At 46.8% G+C, this 20,395-nt stretch overlaps 1 protein-coding gene across 1 annotated transcript in view; it reads left to right on the forward strand.

Moving 5' to 3' along the window:
* Positions 1–8,241, forward strand: part of LOC134523526 (myosin-13) — a 36,558-nt gene extending 28,317 nt beyond the window's left edge. The window contains exons 31-39 of the mRNA XM_063352492.1: positions 603–768; positions 1,598–1,728; positions 3,701–4,009; positions 4,096–4,299; positions 4,384–4,509; positions 5,621–5,791; positions 7,281–7,385; positions 7,461–7,556; positions 8,002–8,241. Coding sequence (XP_063208562.1) covers positions 603–768; positions 1,598–1,728; positions 3,701–4,009; positions 4,096–4,299; positions 4,384–4,509; positions 5,621–5,791; positions 7,281–7,385; positions 7,461–7,556; positions 8,002–8,241 — 1,548 coding nt within the window. The remainder of the gene's footprint in view (positions 1–602; positions 769–1,597; positions 1,729–3,700; positions 4,010–4,095; positions 4,300–4,383; positions 4,510–5,620; positions 5,792–7,280; positions 7,386–7,460; positions 7,557–8,001) is intronic.
* The last annotated feature ends 12,154 nt before the right edge of the window (positions 8,242–20,395 follow it).

Here is a 20,395-nt window from a genome sequence, read left to right on the forward strand (position 1 = left end):
AAGCCCTGACTTTCACTTGGTGCTAGTCTGCCAGCCTTGTATTTGGGTTAGGTGGAGCCTCAGACTCCTTTCCACAGTTCCAGTCTTCACTGCCTTTAATAACACTGAACAGAATCAACACTGTTTGCCCAAGTGATGTTGGACAGTCCTGTGCCTTGGCCCAGCCTTGTGTGAGTGAATTGGGTGAATGCACTAAAAAAGATGCCCTGCACGGCTGTGGTATCAAACTCAGGAGACAATCAGTAGAACGTGATCTTTCTGGGTGGGCTGAGTGCAAGACCACTGGCTCCTGCAATAATAAAAAGGCTCACACAGCCTCATTCAGACTAACCACATTGTGTCCAGTGGTGTCAAACAAAAGTCCTGCCCGAGAGCTTGCAGTATGCAGTAGTGCTGGCTGAAGAAGATAATTTAAGTAGCTTCCACCAAAACAGCCATAATATGTATCACAGTGAATTGATTGTCACAGGCAGAGAACAGTCCAAAGCAAAAGACTGCAAAACAGGCCATGCCTCTTGGGTTCTTGTCCTGTAAACATGCAGAGACAGGAGTGTTACAGAATGGGTCATTCTTATGCTCTGAGATAGCTCCTGTTACTCCAGGTCCTGGCTGAATGGAAGCAGAAGTACCAGGAGAGTCAGGCTGACCTGGAAGCTGCCCAGAAGGAGTCTCGTTCTCTTAGCACAGAGATCTTCCGGATGAAGAATGCCTATGAAGAAATGCTTGACCAGGCTGAGACTGTCAGACGGGAGAATAAGAACCTCCAGCGTAAGTTCAGATCTCTAGCAGCTCCACCATGATCCACCATCAGCTCCATCAGAATCCACCATGTGTCCTAAGATGATTCCCTGTTTCTGGGCTACCAGAGCTCTGCCTCTTCCCAGGGTTTTGTTCCTTGTGGTTTTCCCACAAAGCTCAGGCTAGGCAACTTTCTTTCCTGTTCAGCTGATCACAAAGTCACCTGTAAACACAGGACTACAGCTCATTACAGCATCTTACATACTGATGGTATTCCCCTTCCATTCCCACCATCATAATTCCACTCATGAGTAGGGACCAAATTGACTGAATAGACAGAAATAATGATGAAACCACATACTCTTTTTTTTTTTTTCAAATTACTTCAGTCACTGCCATTAGAAAAAGTCTGGAGGGCTGTTGTCTGTCTCTTGACTATTGGAGGACCATGCAGCTGTGGCACAATGGATTGGCATTTAATAAGCAGAATAACTATATAAAGGAAACACAATTCGGTTCCTTTTTGTGAGCTGAATGATCCCTGGGGAGTATCTGAGGATAAAGAGAGCAATCAAACAGGACTGTCTCTGGAGAGGTAATTTCATTATCCAGAGGAAGTTGACATCATTCTCTGAGCTCAATCCAGTTGGTCCCCCTCATCTTCAAATTGCACACTGAACTAGAAATAGCAGGTGATCAGAAATAAAGATTGCACAGGAGACAAGACCTGTTATTTCTCCTCACTGCTGCATCACGCTACATTATTATCTCTTCCGTCACTTCCATTGCCAAACAACAATTGCAGGTCCATTGACAACATTACCTAAGATGAGTTGAGTCTGTGTTTTCTGTGTTGCAGAGGAAATTTCTGATCTGACTGAACAGATTGCTGAATGTGGAAAAGCTAATCATGGACTGGAGAAAGCAAAGAAGCAAATTGAGCAAGAAAAGTGTGACCTTCAAGCAGCATTAGAAGAAGCAGAGGGAAGTGTCCTCAATAAGGAGGCTTGCTTTTAGAGATATCATGAATGGAGAAAATGTGGAGATTATACATTCATGTTTGTCCCAACACTGTCACAAAGGTGCAGTACGAGAGCACAAGCAGACCAAATAGCACAGGACCAGCTCCTCTCCCATACCAATGTGACATCCCTTGCTGTGCTATCATGCACGAAAACACTCAGTCCCAGACTAAATTTGAGCTCATTTTGCACCACCTGTTTGAATTTGCTCCTCTGAAAGGCTAAAGAAAGGTCACTTGTATTTCAAAACTCTGACAATTTTTTTTTCTAGTCAAATTAATCAAGGATGTTTTCAGAGCATGTCTAACCCATACTTAAAAATCTTGGTATCACCTCCTGTACAAAACAAGCTGAATGCTGAAAGGAATTAAGATGGTATTTATTCAATTCCTCCGCTTTCAATGAGTGGGAGTCAGTAATACATTCAAAGAGGAGTCAGTTCACAGGACACGGGTTCTAATGAACATGGAGAGGTTGCTGCAGATCAGCTGAATCTTGGAGCTGCCACTGGTACACTGATGTGCTTTCCTGACACAGGCTGCGTACCAGGTCCCACAATTCCATGGTCTCTCCATCTTCCTTTGGCTATCCCTCATCTCGTCATAACTTTAAATCTTACTTTTTTCCTAATCCATGTCAGATTGTAGCTCTTTCAGTTCCCTCTTGTCTGGGTTCTGCCTTCTCTTCCGTTTCTGCCCTGACTGTCTCTTGGAAAAGCTTTTGGTACTTCTATATGACCGTATTTGATTCTCCACAAAATGCCTTTGAGAGCATTTCATGGAGCTGCCCATGGCATACCTAGCTAAGACACAGAAGCAGCTCAAACACAGAGACACAGAATTCATTTTCACTGGAAAGGATGTCTGGAAGGTTTTTAGTCCAACCTCCTGCTCAAATCAGTGTTGACTTCAAAGTTACGCTAGGTTGCTCGAAGCTTTGACTAATTGTTCTTTATAATTTCCAAGGAAGGAGATTTCATAGTATTGCTGGACAACCTTTTCCAGTAAGGCATCATTCTCATGGGAAAACATTTTTATCCATATATGCAGTCAGGATTTCCCCTGTATCAACTTTTGACCCTTGCCTTTTGTCTTTTTGCTGTCCACCACCAAGAAGAGCCCCACCTTGTTTTCTCTGTAACTCCCCTTAGGTAGAAAAAAAAATCAAAAACAACTGACACATCTCTAATCTTCAGATCTCACTAGATGGGTGGGCAGTAGAAGCAAAAGTTAGAGTGGCCATGCAAATCCATCTGCTCTAATTTACGCATCTAAAATGTCACCAGTCTAATCCTGAATTAGTCACCATAGGCTCATTCTAGAATCAAAAAGGAGAAAGAGGCATCTCTGGAGGGTCTGTTCTTAAAAGACATGACAAGGCTACATCGACTGTTTTATTTTCTGGACGTGCTTATTTCTGTCCACTGGTTGTAAAGGACCAGCTTCCAGCTTTTAACTCCTAGACATCTGAAGCTAGATGGTATGAGTATCAGAGGGAAAAGGCTGTATGGAAGGGGAAGATGCCCACATAGTCACTGGGATGGGACTAAGTGTAGAGCCCCTAAAGAGAATTCAGCATGGAGATGCAAGAGAAGGCAACCTTCTTCTGAGCATTAGGCTTGGATGTCCGATTTTATGTTTTCACATGTCTTGTTATCTCTGCAATGTCAACATAGCCCTCCGTGCCCAGACCTTGTGATATTGGAGGCATTTTCCTAAGGAATCTTATTCCTAAATTACTAATTAATATCCAGCTAAGGTATAATGACTCCTGTGTATGGGAACAGCCATTGTTTTTTTCAGAGCTAGGCCTTTTCTAAAGGCCTAGTACAGTAAGGCTAATGTATCTGCATTACTGACTGCAAAGTATCAAAATTCTGCATGGGCATTTCCCAATAACGGACACTACAGAGACAAATGATATTATTTCAACCCCAACAGGGCTCTTTAGAACATGAAGAGGGAAAAATCTTACGTGTTCAGCTGGAGCTGAACCAGGTGAAGTCAGATGTTGACAGAAGGAGTGCAGAGAAAGATGAAGAAATTCAACAGCTGAAGAGGAATCACCAGAGGGTATTAGAGTCTATGCAGACCACGTTGGATGCTGAGATAAGAAGCCGAAATGATGCTTTGAGGCTGAAAAAGAAGATGGAGGGAGACCTGAATGACATGGAAATACAGCTGAGCCATGCCAACTGTCAGGTAGCGGAGACACAGAAGCACCTCAAAGCTGTGCAAGGGCAACTCAAGGTAGGGACCACGAGGGCTACTGTCCCATGGGTCTTTGCTGCTCACCCTGCTTGCTTCTGAGTGTCATTGTGCTTTCACCTCCAAAGGATTCCCAGCTCCATTTGGATGATGCTTTGAGAGAGAACGACGACCTGAAGGAGCAGCTTGCTATCGTAGAGCGTAGGAACAATCTGATGACAACAGAAATGGAGGAGATGCGAGCTGCTATGGAGCAGACAGAGCGAGCCCGGAAAGTTTCTGAGCAGGAGCTGACAGATGCCAGTGAGCGAGTGCAGCTTCTCCACTCGCAGGTATTTGGTAACTCCTTTACAACGGGCACGTAGGAGTGGCATGAAATAGGGTGGGAATGACCTGTCTTCTGTCTGTCCCAACAGAACACAAGCCTCCTCAACACCAAGAAGAGACTGGAAGTAGACATTACTCATTTACACAATGAAGTTGAAGACAGCATTCAGGAAGCCAGAAATGCAGAGGAGAAAGCAAAGAAAGCAATCACAGATGTAAGTCCTCTTGCTTGCCTCTCTTCCACTTCATACTACTGCAGTCACTTTTACATTTTAGAAAGGAGCAATCAGGTTGAGGAGAACCAATTCTTCAACATAGGAACAGAAAATACTGGTGACACACAATCCCTCCCACATGGGCCTCACACAGCCTTTGCCCTACTGCTTGCCATTGAAGACACCTTCAGTCGAGGTCTTCTACTCATCCCTGTCTCCCCATACCCACGTTCACTTTTGCTTCCAGTATAAATGTAACAAACAGGATAGTACAGATGGTGGCAAAACTGTAACAGGAAAAGAGTAGTCAAACCAAGGCCTGTTTAGACACACCACAGAAAAGCAGAAATTAAGACTAAAGTCATACATGCTTCTATACAAATGCTAGACATGTAAGAAATTGAGAATAGAAATGTTTCATTTAAACAAGACTACAGTTACAGCATCAGAAGAAACAAATCTTAGGACTATCTAGGAAAGGTATATGAAAATGAAACAGAAAATGGTCACGCTACAGACTACCAGTCATACCATGACTTCATGGTGCACCTGGGCCTGAAAAGCTGTGTCTGGTTCTGGTTGCCCACCAGCGGCAGTGCTGCAGATTCCCCTCTGCATTGGTGACAGCTATCCATCCAGGGTTCTGAAGATCTCAGCAGGCACAAGATTTTCATTGCGGTTCGAGATATTGGGGGTCATTTCATTGGCAAAAACTGCTTAGGAGTCTGACTCTTCAGCCCGAATGGCCAGATATTCAAATTCATTTGGCGGCCCAGAGATGCAGAGGGCTAGCTGGTGATACTTCAAGATGCCCCTAATTTCCATTGATTCTTAAGAAATGAAACTTCGGTATTGAGTCATTTCCATGCCCTAATTATTTTTTTCTTGTCATCAACCCTGCCCATTCTCCAAGGCAGAGTAGTTTTAGAAATACAGATATTGAGAAACGGTGATCCTCTTTATATGACAGACCCTTAGCACAGCCATGGGCACTGACTGAGAACGTTGAGAGCCGTACGCCAATGTGAAGCTGGGCATTGCTCCCAGTGAGAGCGCAAAACTGCCAGGGACGGGGAGGCCTACTTGTAACATAACTGTGCACTACAACCAGGCAGCCATGATGGCAGAAGAGCTGAAGAAGGAGCAGGACACCAGCGCCCACCTGGAGAGGATGAAAAGGAATCTGGAACAGACGGTGAAGGACCTGCAGCTCCGTCTGGATGAAGCTGAGCAGCTGGCACTGAAGGGTGGAAAGAAGCAACTGCAGAAACTAGAGGCGAGGGTATGGTAAAGACGAGGGTGGGCTAAGGTTAAGTTCCTGAGTGGGCCCTTGGTTGCTGGAACCTCTTGGGAGGGTTACAACAGGGACAACCCCAGGTATCTCCAGCAGGGTTGATGAATTACACTGAGTAGTCGTACATTGCATTGTGGGTGAGGAACTTAAGAATGACCTCATAAAAAATGAGTGGGAAAAAATGGTGGCAGATGAACATCAGGGTAGACATATACGGTAACTTACCCAGGGAAAAATAATTTAAAGCATACTTACTTGGGGATGAACTTGGAACTGGCAATTACAGATCAGCCAGGAAATCTATCTCATCCATGACTGGCCTCAGAAACTGTTTGTTCAATGTTCAGTAAAAGCAAAAACCTAAAAGAGAAAAAAAATTGGGCTTCATTAGGAAGGGCACTGAGAACAAGACAGAGGGCATCACTTGCCACGTGCAAGTTCTGGTCACTGCAACTCAAGAAGGACCTGACAGTTAGAGAAGCAGCCAGGGAACGGCATCCAGTGTGTAGCCTTATGAGGAGAGACAAAAAAGGCTAGGACTCTTATTTGGAGAGGAGATGGTGGAGGGGCATATGATAGAATCACGACAGCAGTAGCCAAGGTGTGTTCTGAATGGTTATTCATCAAAATGCACAATATGAGAAGTAAGAACACATGATGCAGATCAGGACATCTTCATCTGGAGATCAGTTTAAAAGAAATAAAAGGAACTACTTTACAGAGCAGGCAGTGAAATTCTGGAACCTGCTGCCACGGGAGGTTGTAGAGACAGCTGGTACAAGGTTTAAAAAGATCAGAAATCAGCACGTTTATAGACGTACTTAAGGGAACAGGCACAGATATGTCACCTGCTGCCCCTAAATAGTATATGCTGCTGCCACTCCCAAAGGCAGAGCGTTCAGCTAGATGGACCATTTGCCTGACCCACTTACTGCACTCTCAAACCGCTCCTGTTCCAAAACACAGCACAGCTGACAGGGAGTTAGGTGTTCTTGGATTTGAAAGGAAATATCCACACTGAAATGCAAACATTGCTGTCCAGGTTTGACCTACATACAAAGCACAAAAGGCAGGGAGCTGTGGGAAGTTGTTAGGGGCTATTCGTGAGGGTGAGCTGGACTCAATGATTACAAATTAAACAGATTTTCCCTATTTACCTGGTGAACATTGACAGAACCCTCCCGTCCCTGTTTCAATTTCCTCTTCTCTGACCGATTTAAGCCTAATTGTGTTTATAAAGTGCCCCGGCTATCCACAGTAAGTTCCTTCTATAAATACCTATGGATTCACACACTGTGTCACTACTAGTATAGCACAGTGAGCAGTTTTTAGCTAGTTTAGCCCCAAGAAGCAGCTGCAGGAAGGTGCCCTGCGCTCTGCAGCCTTAGTCTGCAGAGCCCCGGTTCCCAGGATCCTACAGCGGGATCAACAGCCTTTCTTGGCAGCTTGCTGTCTTCACCATGATGCTGTGTTTCAGATCAACGAGTTAGAAAACGAGCTTGATGCTGAGCAGAAACGGGGAATAGAGTCACTGAAAGGCGCTCGCAAGTATGAGCGAAGGCTGAAGGAGCTCACATACCAGGTACTTCAAATCCTCTGGCCTCTTACATCACCTCGGCCCATCATCCAAGGCTGACTTGGTTTTCACTTCTTGCAGTCTGAAGAGGATAAGAAAAATATTCTCCGGCTCCAGGACCTGGTGGACAAGCTGCAGTTAAAAGTGAAAGCATACAAGAAACAGGCTGAGGAAGCCGTGAGTGCAGGACTCTTTTTAAATCTTTGTGGGCCCAGGGTGGAATTTCCAAAAGGCCTGGGCTCTCAAGTTCATTAAAATAATTGAACACCCAGTTTGATAGGGCAGCTATGGCCACTGGCTTTAAATATTCCTTACCTTGTAAAGACTTCTGGCTCACAACAGAGCAGGCACAGCTGTAATTATCCTGGAGTTGTTGCACTTTTGGAGCCACGCTAGCCAATTTTGCCAGCTGGAGCTGAGCAGGACGGATTGTTCTGTCCCCAGCAGAGCGCTCATGTTGTTGACAGCACGGGATAGAAGTGCTCAGAGTGCTGGCAGCGCAGGGATGTAGCTATGAGCTATAGGTGACGTTACTGTGGCGCAGCCACAGGGTGTTCAGTTAACAGTAACAGCACAATGTCAGTTCATGCCCATGTCGCTGATGGCACTGCATGACTTTCAGGAAGAACAGGCGAACACTAACCTCTCACGATGCCGCAAGACCCAGCATGAGCTGGAAGAGGCTGAAGAACGAGCTGATATTGCTGAATGCCAGGTTAACAAGTTGCGAGCCAAAACTCGTGACATTGGACGACAGGTGAGTTGGAGGGCTACGGAGAAGGATCCTTCCTACGCTGCAAGTGCCACAAAGATCTGCAGCCACAGCTGCATTCCTCCCTCTGGCACTGCAGCAGCCTCATAAAGGAAGGCCAGAAATTGGCACTTACTCAAAACCAGTGAGTTTTGAACGTCCTTTTGGTGCCTCCCAACAGACAGACCAGATATGATTGATGCTAAGAATCCAGGTCTTTCAGCAGAATTGGGAGATACTGGTTCTTTGCCAGTAATATGGCAGAACATTTGCAATACCCACAGACCTGTAGCAACCCCACAAATAATTCAATTGCTCCAATAACCTCTACGTTATCATCCTTTTTTTTTTTATATATTTAGAAATCAGAGGAATGATGTCCCTGATCAGAGCTGCAGCAGGCTCTCTTACAATATAGACTCCAGCGCATCCAACAGAGATAGTCATTACTTGCTTCAAGGAACTAGGTGTGCGTGTAACTGATCCTTGACCTGGTAACTTTTAGACAACCCTAAGTAGAAGCTGTGAGAAATAAAAATAAACCTGGGTGATGCTGTGGTGACTGTAAGGATAATCAATTTGTCACGAGATTGACCGTGCGCGTCTGTGAAGGGATGTGTCGGGTATGGCAGCAGTTCCCAAACTCCAAGTTATGTCCTGTGGAGGGGAAAAGGGTTCCCGGGGCAATGGGAACACACTCCTCAGCTGTTCTCCACGGCTTCAACCTTCCTGCGTGAGAGAAGCTAACAGTTAAGTAGGAAAAATACCGAGAAGATCTCTCCGCAAGGCTGTAACAACAGCCGTGGCCGGAACGCCTCTGCTCCGCCGCCGTCGCGACCCGTCCGCGCCGCAGCTCGGTGGGACGCGAGCGGGTCCCCTCGGGGCCGCGCACGAGCTTGGCCCCGGCCACGCGCGGGGGGCACGGGCGGGGCCCTGCGTGCGGCGCCCTGCGGCCGGCGGTATGCTGGGCCGGCGGAGGCGGGAAAAGGCGGGTGTCTGCTCCGTGCGGGTGTGTGTGTGTGTGGGGGGGAATCTGCTCCATGCAGCGCCCCTGGGGAGGGATCCGCTCCATGTGGGGAGGGGGCTGATTCTGCTGAACCCCGCGGGCCGCGGCGCACGGTGGCCCGTTCGCTCAGCCTGTCGCCGCGCCGGGAGCCCCGTGGCCGCCGCCAGTCCCCCCGCCCCGGGTCGCCCCTCAGGTAGGCGGTGGGTCCCGGCTGGCCCCGCCCACGGGAGCCGTGCCTGCGCGCGGCCCGCCGGCAGGTGGCGCTGCCGTTGCGCGGCGGGCAGGGCCCCCTCTCCCCTCAGGCCGGGGCCGGCGGTCGGGGCCGCCCGGGGCGGGCCAGCGGCTTCCTGCCGGAGCGGGGACGGCCTCGACCGCCGCCCCCGGCCGGGGCCGAGCCCTCCGCCTGTCCCGGCAGCCCGCCGGGCAGCCCTGCCCCTGCGCGGTCTCTGCCGGCTGTGGGCTCTCTTCTCCCCGGGACGCGGGGGTGGGCCGTTGCCCGCGGTCCGGCCGGAGTCCTCGCGTCCCGGGGCTCTCCCTGGTGAGCAGGGGCCCTCTGCAAAGGGAGGCTCTGCCTGCCTTCCTCAGCGTCGGTCTTTGCCTGTTTCTAAAAGGGCCTGTTTCTAAACAGTAAAAATGTGCTGGAGCACATTAACAGCTTCAGATTTTTCATTTTTAAATGGCTGGATGTTCACTGTCGGTAGGAGCCAGACTTTGCCGGGGGGTCGTGTTCAGCCAGAGGGTCGCGTCCAAGAGACAGCCAGTGGCTGTGGCCACCATCTTCCCTCATTTTTGTCTGCAGGCACCAGTGCCATCACCAGCCATCAGCTGGTCACCCCTCTCAAGGTTCTGCCTCCTCCCTTTGACACTCAGTACCAGTGGCCTGCTGCCCACCTCCCCGTGATGCTCCTTCCTTCCATGTCATTCCTTTCTCCTCTTGTGTATTCATCTGCGCCAATTGTTCTGGTACCTCGTGTTCCCTCTGGGCTTCTGTCCTCCTTCTCCCGTGTTTTATACCCTGTCACTGCTGGCTGTAACCCCTGTGCCTCCCGATGGGTTGTCCTCCTGTTCCTATCCAGGGTCCTTTGTGCCAGTCACAACTCTCTGTTAGTCATAGCCTGCTAATGCCCCATCAAACGCTGACCTGCCATCACTGCCTCCTGAGCTGGCCAAAAGCATCTTGTTTCTTTTCCTCTGCTCTCTGGCTACCTGCCATCGTTGGCTCTGGCTTGCATGTTCTTCAGCACAGCGTTTTCTGTTGTCAGCGGCGGATGTGGACAGCCTTTTCACAGACACAGCAGTCTGTGACTTGAACTGTCACCGTGTCCAACCCCCCCAAACATGACAGGACACGGTTTTTGTTGCACAGCTGTGCACATTAGGACCACGGCTACCCCAGTCAACACACAGTGCTGCGATAAGCACAATGATGGCAGACAAATCAGTAGATTAGCAGGGTTTATCCCTTTGTTATGTACAAACCTGTTCTCAGTACTCTTATTTGTACATAAAGGAAGAAAAATGGAAAGAATGAGAAACAGCTCTGCATGGGAGTTTTGTTCTGCAGGGGTGGTTTTTAAGGCTATTTTTTCTTTAACATGAATGATGGCGGCTGCAAATGTATTTATAAAGCTGAAAGAAAATCCTTTGTCTGATAATTTCTTTGCACTCCCAGAAGCTTCTAGATATGCTTTGTATTTGTCATGAGACCTATAGAGCCCTCTGAGTCCTTTGCTTGTCCCAGTAGACCAGGAAGGGAGTGGTAGTGGAATGACCAGACACATGTGCGTTACCCATGAGCCAGCACTGACTTGTTCCTGGCATGCTGGCCAGCAGTAGGAAGGATCTTGTGTCACCGCCTGTCTCTCCGCAGGAGTATTTCAGTAAAGCAGCCTGTGAGGTGCTTAGGCCATACATTAGCATCTTCTGTGACCACAGAACATGTCACCTTGCTCACTCAAAGACAGCTCTGGCAGGGAGGAAGAAGAGACAAGGTGAAAGTTAAAGACTCAGTCCAAATCTGTGCTACTTCCACCTCTGTTCCGGGGCAGAGTGCACAGTCCAGGCAGACGGTTTGAACAACACTCAGGCCAAAAGCTTGAATTGCTCTTTAGGCTGATGGAGAAACAAAACAGGCCACACCTTTAACTTAGCTATAAATGGGAAAATGACAGCAAACATCCATGTCATATGCTCTTCAAAAACTGCTCACTGATCAAAGCTCACTGCGTATCTCCACACAGAGAGAGACTGAGAAGACAGAGAGAGACGCTGAGCCTCCAGAGGCTGCAAGAACTTCAATGCAGGTCTGTGCCGAGCAGCTCCAGTGGGCAACTCTAGACTATTCCCAGCTCAGAGGTTTTTGTATTTCTGTATCTCTGTGCTTAATTCGTGCCACTAAATTTATAAGATATGCAGGTGCGTATTAGCATTCTGAAAAGAAGCAGACGGTTTCTGGAAAATAGGAGAAGGACTGAGAGGATAGATAAAAAAAAAATGAAACCAGAAAGCTGGAAGGAAAATGAAATAGGATAACTGCTAGGTTTTCAAAATAAACTTTATTTATTTCTTTAAGAACAAAAAACGTACTATTTTTTGTTTAGTTGAACTAGAGGTAGCGTGATATATGCTTAGGAAATAAAAAAGGACAAACTCTTTATTTTAGAACAGTAACAAATAAGCTTATTAAGAGAGCAGGAGCTGTGTCATACCTCAGTGTATACTAAGAATTACTCTTACTAGTTTGCCTACCCGTGAAGTCAGAAGGAGGTTTAAAATGCTGATTTAAAAACACACCATGCACACACAAAGCTCATTGCTTCTAGGCATGGTGCCTGCTCCTCCTTTGAGGTCCTGGGGGAACAGACGGAAGTGGGATCCATTCCAGTGTCCTACAGGATTGTCTTTCAAGTCTGTAGGGCCTTTTTGTAGGAAAAGGGTAAGTTGTGCTGAGAGTTACAGCCCCTTTGCTTATGTCTGTGGCCAACATCAGGCCTTGTACACCTCTATAAAGCTTTTTGCAGAAAACTGAGATTTCTCAGGTATGAAACTGTACTCCCGTGTGCCACCGTTATGCCTTACTTGTATTAGCAGACAAACTAAGCACAAGAGGATTCAGCATTTGACCCTTGTTAATCATGCAATAAATTTGGTCTAATTCACCTCATACGTTTGTTCTGATTCTATGAAATAATAAATCCTCTTTATGTTTTCAGCTTGGGACAAAACAACTCCATGTTTCAGTGCAGACTGAGGACTGACTGCTAGGGTGCAGCCTGCAGAAAAGACCTCGGGATTATGGTGGAAAACAAGTTGGACCTGTGTCAGCAGTGCTCCCCTGCAGTAATAACACTAACCAGTCATGGGATTGCATTAGTAAGGAGCCAGTAAGTAGCCAGCAGGTTGGAGCGATGTGGTTATTCCCCTCTGCTTGGCACTGATGAGGTGGCATCTGCAATACTGTGTTCAGTTTGTGGACCCGCCCATTATACCGGAGATGTTGACATGCTGGAGAGGATCCAGCAAAAGCCCCTGGTATCAGTCAGTTGGAGCACGTGCCATATGAGGATATGTGAAGGAATTAGGTTCATTTAGCCTGGAGAAGAGAAAGCTAGCGGGGAAACTAATTGCAGACTAACACTGCTGAAAAGTGCGAATTAAGATGCATCCAAGCTTTTCCTACAAGTGTACAGTGAAGAGATAAGAGGCAATGGTCTTGTGTTTCTTAAACACCCAGAGGTGTTTAAGAAACATCTAGATGTGGCACTTCAGGGCATGCTCTAGTGGCAGAGATTGTACATTGTTTGGTTGGACTCAATAATCTTAAGGGTCCTTTCCAACCATGAAGATGCTGTGATTCTGTGATTCTGTGTTGCAAACCAGGGAAATTCTTTTTCAACAAAAGGAACACATTGTTTACCATGAGTGTGGTGCAGCCCTGGGACAGGCTGCCCAGAGAGGCTGTGAAATCTCCATCCGCGGGGATTTCCAGGATACATGTGGACAAGGCCCCAAGCAACTTCATCTAGCCTTGAAGTTAGCCCTTCTTTGAGTAGGAGATTGGACTAAAGACCCCCAATATCCCTTACAATCTACATTTTTCACTGATTCAGTTGAACTCACTAATCCATAAGGAACAGAGTTGCAGTCTGCCATTTGAAATTGATCAATTCACTGAAAAGGCTGAGGAACACAAAACTGGGACCAGCCACAGGAAGGTCAGGACCATGCAGCTAGAGGGAAGAGTGGTGATTGGGAAAGGACAGCATGGGAATGAGGCCTCTGTCTCAGGTGCCATGCAAGTGAGCCATCAAATCACCTCCTTCAGCCTGTGAGTTCTCAAAGTGACGATTCCAGGGATAAAGTACAACCTCTTTTCCCCATGATATTTTTACAACGTAGATTTGTAATCTTTGGTTTTGGAGGATATTTGAAAGCTGTCTGAACATGGGCCTGGGCAACCTGCTGTAGGTGACCCTGCTTGTGCAGAGGCGTTTGGACCAGATCACCTCCAGGGTTCCCTTCCCACCTCAACTGTTCTGTGATCCTGTGACTCTGATTTTATCCATTGATTTTAACATTCCATTGTGATTTGTCTTATACCAATACGGTTCACTGCTCTGGATAGTCCCTATGGCTAACTGTACAGTCTTTTGGGCAGCTCCAGGTCCAGGTGTAGCTTGCAGGGCACTAGGAACAGTGACCCTACTTTTTCCCACTCACCCACTGTAGTTGGCAAAGATGCAGAGTAGCCTGGAAATATAAGGGAAAGGGCTGCAGAGACTCATCTGTGGGGGCTGAGAAGAATGTGGCGGGTGGAAGAGTCACTAGGTGGATCCTCACTCGAAAATGGAGTGAGGAAGAGGTTGCCCACAGTGCGCAGTGCTGTGCTGGGTCTTGGTCAGAAGCAAGCAGTGGACTTGCAGCGCCTGTTTGCAGAGACACTTTACTGCCAACCTGTTGTTGCAAATGTGTGTCAGCAACAGCAGATTTTAAAAATTAAAGCTGTCAAGGGGAAACTAATGCTGAGTTTCCAAGAGTTTATGGAATTGAATCCTCATCTTCAATACTACTCAGGATGAACATAGTTCTTTCCTAATTCTTAGAGACTTTCCTGTATGAGTCATTGTTCACGAGAGAATAGCAGCTTTATACACAGATGGTTGCAGAACAGAGACACCATTGAGAGTAAAACACTGAGGCATCTATGTCCTGCAGATACAGGCACACACATATACACAGATCAACAACTTTATCCATAGAAAGCAGTCGGTCCTGCTCAGTGTGTTCAGGCAGAATCTCTGCTTTTTCATGACATCAGAAATCCCTGATGGAATTCAAGTAATGAGCAATTCATGCTGAAGAGGGAAGTTTAGTGTCAGTGAGATATCAATGTCCAAATTAGCACATCCAGGGGGAGTTTGGCTGGAGGACTGCCTAGCTGGATTGCTCTTCTTAGCTGGCCAGAAGCCCAGTTCTCCATGGGATCAAAAGAAAAGATCTCATGCTCTGGGACCCAGCAAGCTGTTGTCAATGATCTGGCAAGTCCAGATCACACAACTAAGACTGATACTAAGCCGGAGAGAAGCAGGTTTGAAGAAAGGTTTAGGTACTTTCATCAGAGTCCTCTTGGGATTTTTTCCTACTTTTCCAATGCCTCTCCATGCGATCTCGGACAAGTCCCTTAAGACCTTAATGTAGTTGGTTCCTGTAGGTTCATGCCCACATCGCCACATGCAGGTAACTTTCAGTTCAGTGGTTCAGATTTGGACATTACTGCAGCTGTAAGAGTATAAAGGCCACTGTGGGTGGCTTGTGCCTATGATTCTGGGCCAGCACTGCCTCAGATGAAACAGGCAAGGGACAGCTTCCAAAATAGAGTGCCTGCACTGGACACTCTTGCTACTTGTTACTGATACTATTTGATTTATAGATAATGCCTTTCTTCCTTTGAATGGCTTTTCCATTTAGCATGAAATGGTTAAACATTCAATAAATAAAACCGCGTGACCTAGTGTTTATAGAGCTGGAAGAAGAGAGGACAATGCTACAGTCTCTGCTCTAATGGATACAAATGCTTAGGAATCATTGAGTTGGTCTAGAGTCAGGACTGTCCTCTTCTTTGTGAGCATCCTGACCACCATGAAATGCCCTGGATATGCACTGCATATTTAGTTTGCACCAAGAGCAACAGCAGCAAGATGGACTGAGGGGAGGTCTCTCCTGAAATTCTGTATCCAGATGATTGGAGCACATTGTTGTGACTTCTGCTTTCCAGAGCTCCAGGAAGAGAGAGACGAACACTGAACTGCTGGAGAGAAGGCATGGCATCACAGTTTCAAGCAAGGGTTTTGTGACAACTGGCTGCTGTTGACACCTAACTCTAAGGGGAAGAGTCAGAATTATGAGTCACATTTATATGACCAAATATGTGCCTGTCATGTAACAGGGTGGGACCTGCCTTCCCTCTCAATAGGAAATATGTTGACTGGAAGTAGGCTGATGTTATCGGAACAGTTTGTTATTCTCAGCCTGCTTCCAAGAAAGGAGGTGAATGGAAGCAATCAGCTCTCCAGGTGAATTATCCTGGCAGGCAAATCCAGTTTAGTCTCAGGTGAATCACCACAAACTGTTTGTTCACGTAATATCAATGTCCATTTATAGACAGAGACTACGTTTGTTTATGTCTGACTCTAAAATAGTAGATACAGCTCTGGGCACTGTTACGACAAAGATGACTAAACCTGCCCTGGAACGTCACTAAGTTTTACAATGGCCACTGCCAGTCAGGGCACTGCACGGCTGATCTTCTTTTCAGAATTGACCTTGTACAAGGGCAGTTCCAAGGTCAGCAGAGCCACAAGAAACACTGGTAAAGGCAGAAATCAAAGGCAAAACCATTCCGTATCATTAAGTGCATTTTTTTAATTGTGTTTGAATCACATTTTTGGTCATATGAACATGACTCATAACTCTGAGTCCTCTCCTTGGAACATTTGAGGTCCTGGATGCCTAAATTTCCAAGTGTGATACTCAAGAGTATCTGGCTTAGGAAATCCCTAAACTGCAGTTTGGTGGACGATGGGAGAGTATTCAAAGGAAGCACTGCTATGCGTTGTCCTGCTCTTTCACTCCACCCTATGCATTCTCATTGAGTTGCTGTCAGAAAGAGGACAGTAGCCTAGATGTTTGTTCTGAGCTCCTGTATCAGTTCTTATATCTTGGCTGTTGAAAGTATAGAGAATGGTCCCTTCCATCAAAGCTATAGCTATAGCTTTTAAGCATTTTAACAACTGGAAGTATCTTTTGTGTACAGGCTTAGAACATTTCCTCTCTAACCACAGACCTAATTTCTGCTAGTCATTTATACTTCAAAGGTCATTTAAAGATCCAGTACTACACGTGGTTTCTTTCTTGTCTCTTTCTCTCCTGGTTCTTGGCCTCAGGAGACCTCCTGATGTTGCTGTGTCTTGCAGACAGGTATGGCAAACCAATTACTCATGTGAATCTCCACTCCAGCACAGCTAAAAAACTCTCCCATGTCAACCCTTTCTCATTTTGAGCTCTGCAGGATCTTTTCATTAAAGACAGCAGGAGTAATTTAGCTCCTTTCCATGGGCTAGACAGATTGTCGGATGTTGCTTTTAACAAACAAAACATTGACCATGCTGCTCCTACAGCTGTCAGATGTGAACTTTCTTCTGTTACTCCCAAGATGTTCTTAGGTCCCTCTTCAGGGAACCTGCCCATCTGTATAGGGCTTGTTTTAGTGGTGTCATTTTAAGCTCCAGGTAACAATCTGTAAAATCATGGAATAAATTCTCTCTGACTGGATAACTATAACTGAGGCTCTCTGCAGCATTATATGAAGTTGGCTCTTTCTCATTCACAGATAGCATTTCAGTGACACTAAGGTTTGTTAAAAAGTTCGATGTCTAAGACTGAGGTCTTCACCCTCGACTCTTCAGTAGCAGACAGGGAGAAAAAGGTCTTTTCAAGGTGAGATTTGTCTCACCCTAACACGGAATGTGTTCGTGTGACACTGATTTTATGACAGAGTGAATATGACAATTGTGATGGGTCAGGAAATAAATTTGGAGAGATCTTAGAGCCAGAGGGATTGTTTTGATCAGTCAGACCTGCTGAGTGCTGGCCAGAGAACACCTGCATCCAGCCAAGATGTTTTCGCTGAGCTGGAACAGATGATAGAAACCAAGGCTGTGACTGAAAGCTGACCAATTCATTCCGATGCCTGGAACCCTTGAAGCTGCAAATCTGCACGTTTCTGGGATGGCTTCTGTATCTTCCATCTAGTGACTCTGGCTCTGATATCTTATGCCAGATAAAAAAGCTTTCTATGCTCAGAAATAACTTTCTTCATAGAGAGTAAACATGTCACCCTTTAACATCCTTCACAATGAAAACAACACATGACGCAGAAGCAAACACAGGTCTAAGCCTTTGGTAAGAACTGCTCTCTGCACAAGAAGCAAAGCCATTTTACAGGGTGAGGAGAAGGCCCAGACGTATCCCAGGAGAAACTAACCATGCAATTATCTGCACAATGAAATGAGCGTTGCTGACGGGACCTGTTCAAGAGATAGGTACCTCCAGTGACTGACAGGGATCCTCTGATGGGAACAGAGCCCTTCTGTTTACAGACTGGACGTTTGTACACAAGCCAAAGTGAAGTTGTAGTAACAGGTTTAGAAAGAAAATAAGAATGAAGTTAGTGTTTACATTTGGGCTTGCCTGCTGAAATGCCGAAGTTTGTAATGGCTTCAGGAAGTGGACAACCCTAGGCGTAAAACCCTGCTAGAGGCTTTCTCATCAAGAAAGTTCATGCAAAGAAGGACAGAAACCTGCAAAAATATCAGAAAGGGAGATAAAGAGGGAGCAGAACAAGTTGGAAGTATAAAAATAGCAGAGGAAAAAAATATCAGAGAATAAACCAAAGAAAAAATATTTAAGTATTCTTGCAACATTAAACATAAGAAGAGTAAAATTTAGACTGAAATTCATTGTTGCACATGAAAGTTGGGTTTGTATATGCTGAAAAAAAAATATGGGGTATTTTGGTTCTGTTTCAGCTGTTGCCATCTATAAACGACATTGTTAGAGAGTACTGCTGATAGATGTACCTGGATGTGTGCCATGACATCAGGTCTGTTGCTTTTTGCCAAACAAGGCACAGCTGGTGTGATAATAACACATAATGGTTCATAGTTCAATAGTTATCAGCCTAAATGCTTATCAAAAGGGGATGATTTTGAGCAATTTACCACAAATTCAGAGAATCAAAAATAGAACTGTGGAGAGTAGCCCAAAAGTTGTTGAAAGAATGATAAGGAAAAACACTGAAGAGCTCAGCTCAGAGCTCAGCTCAGATTGCTGCTTTGCCCATCTAAATGAAGGACAGCTACTGGGAAGTTGCCTTCTGAAATGTTCAGGAGAAAGGCTACAGTCAGGCTGCCCGATCAGTCACATTAAAGAAAAAAGTATTGCAAATTTGCAAAACACCAGGAAAAGAGACACAGAAAAATACTCTAATAAAGTGTCACATAAATAAAAAGCCTGTGCAGCCCCGGGCCAGGAGGCACACACAGGATGGTATATTATGGGCAGAGGAGGTGGCAGTTCTGAACTTGGTCCTCACTATGGATTGCAAAGCAAGAGCAAATCAAAAGGAGGAATGGGAGGCTCTTCCTCCGTGAAAAAAAGGTGGAAGAGAGAGGAATCTGAATCTTAGAAACAAGCCAGGTCATACAGGAGTTAGTGGTCAGATGGGGTCTGTGAAAAGGACTGAGCCCACAGCCAAACACCACGAATGGTGCAAACCTTGGAGTGACTCACAGAAGCACCTGCGCCCTTTCCACTGGAACAGAAGTTGATGCACATGCCTTGAACTGCAGGACTCACACCAGCACCTGCTCCCTGAAGTGAGCTGCACCAGCCCCTGGCTGTGCGTGCACACAGAGGGCCACCGAGGGCTGGAACGCCTGACTCATACGCGCTGCAGCATGTCATGTACACACGTAAGCTGGGCAAGGAGCTAACACACAGGTTGCACTCACGTGAACCCCTGCATGCCCAGGCACGCTCATAGAGCAGAATGGGACACATGGTGGACCCTTGCATGCAGACTGACTTGTGCAAGCAGAATCATAAGCCCATGGGAGTTAGTGACATACCAGAATATGGAGATAGGCTTGTAACGCACACAGGGGGAATCACACACTGACACAGGTTTCACGCTCTCCGGAGCAGCATGGATGAATACGCTGTGGCTTATATAGGTGCACACTATGTCTCAGACCTCCCTGAGTGGAGGATCTCACAGAGAAATGCCGTGTGTGCCTACTGCTGTTGAGACATACACACACTGGGATGACTCAAACCACACATCTCAAGTTTCCTGAGTTGCACACAATCTGAGCTTTTGCCACATTCACAGTGGACTGTGTCACACATGTTGAAATGTATGATGTGTACACACATAGACAAGCACAGTCTTACACGTGTGTGTGTGTTCTGGGGTCAGTCCTGCACCCCTGCACTGCAGCAAGCCTCTCCTGTGGACCAACCAGGTCCTCAGACACATGCACAACAAGTTCAGTGCTCACACACTTGCACATATTGCAGGGTCACACAAATGCACTGGAAGTAGCCATGTGGTTCCCTGCCCACCCAAGAACACACAGTGCCTGGGAGACAATCAACAGAGGGAGCATCAGAGGAGGCCTGGATGTGTCAACTGGGCATGTCTGCCTCCCACCAGTGAGCAGGGAGAAGGACCCACTCATCTCACCGATGTCTGAACACTGCTGCAGGTTTGTGCTCTGCTGTCCCCTCGCCACTGACTGCCCACACAAGGATGCTGGGTGGCAGGCGGGGATACGGCCGTGGGGCTTATCAGGCAGAGCCAGCTCCTTTTGCCTCACCCCCTCCACATGCATGCTGATATGAATCTCACACAAAGAGAAGTGAGCAGCACATCCTCGCACCCGCACCCATAAACACACACACATACACACAGAGCGGGCCAGGCAGCCACGGCAGCAGTTGCGCATACCTGTATGCCTGGGCTTCACACACACACCGCCACACCAGTGCTCACTGGTGTGCAGGCAGGTGTGTAGTACGAGTGTGCCGTGAGCCAGGTGTGCATACCTGGGCAGAGACACACACGCTCGCACACACCTGCGTGCACAAAGGCGGGCGCGTCACACACACACACACACACACACGGGTGTCGAGCAGCAC

Source organism: Chroicocephalus ridibundus, chromosome 14 (genome assembly GCF_963924245.1).
Source record: "Chroicocephalus ridibundus chromosome 14, bChrRid1.1, whole genome shotgun sequence".
NCBI classification, from domain to species: Eukaryota; Metazoa; Chordata; class Aves; order Charadriiformes; family Laridae; genus Chroicocephalus; species Chroicocephalus ridibundus.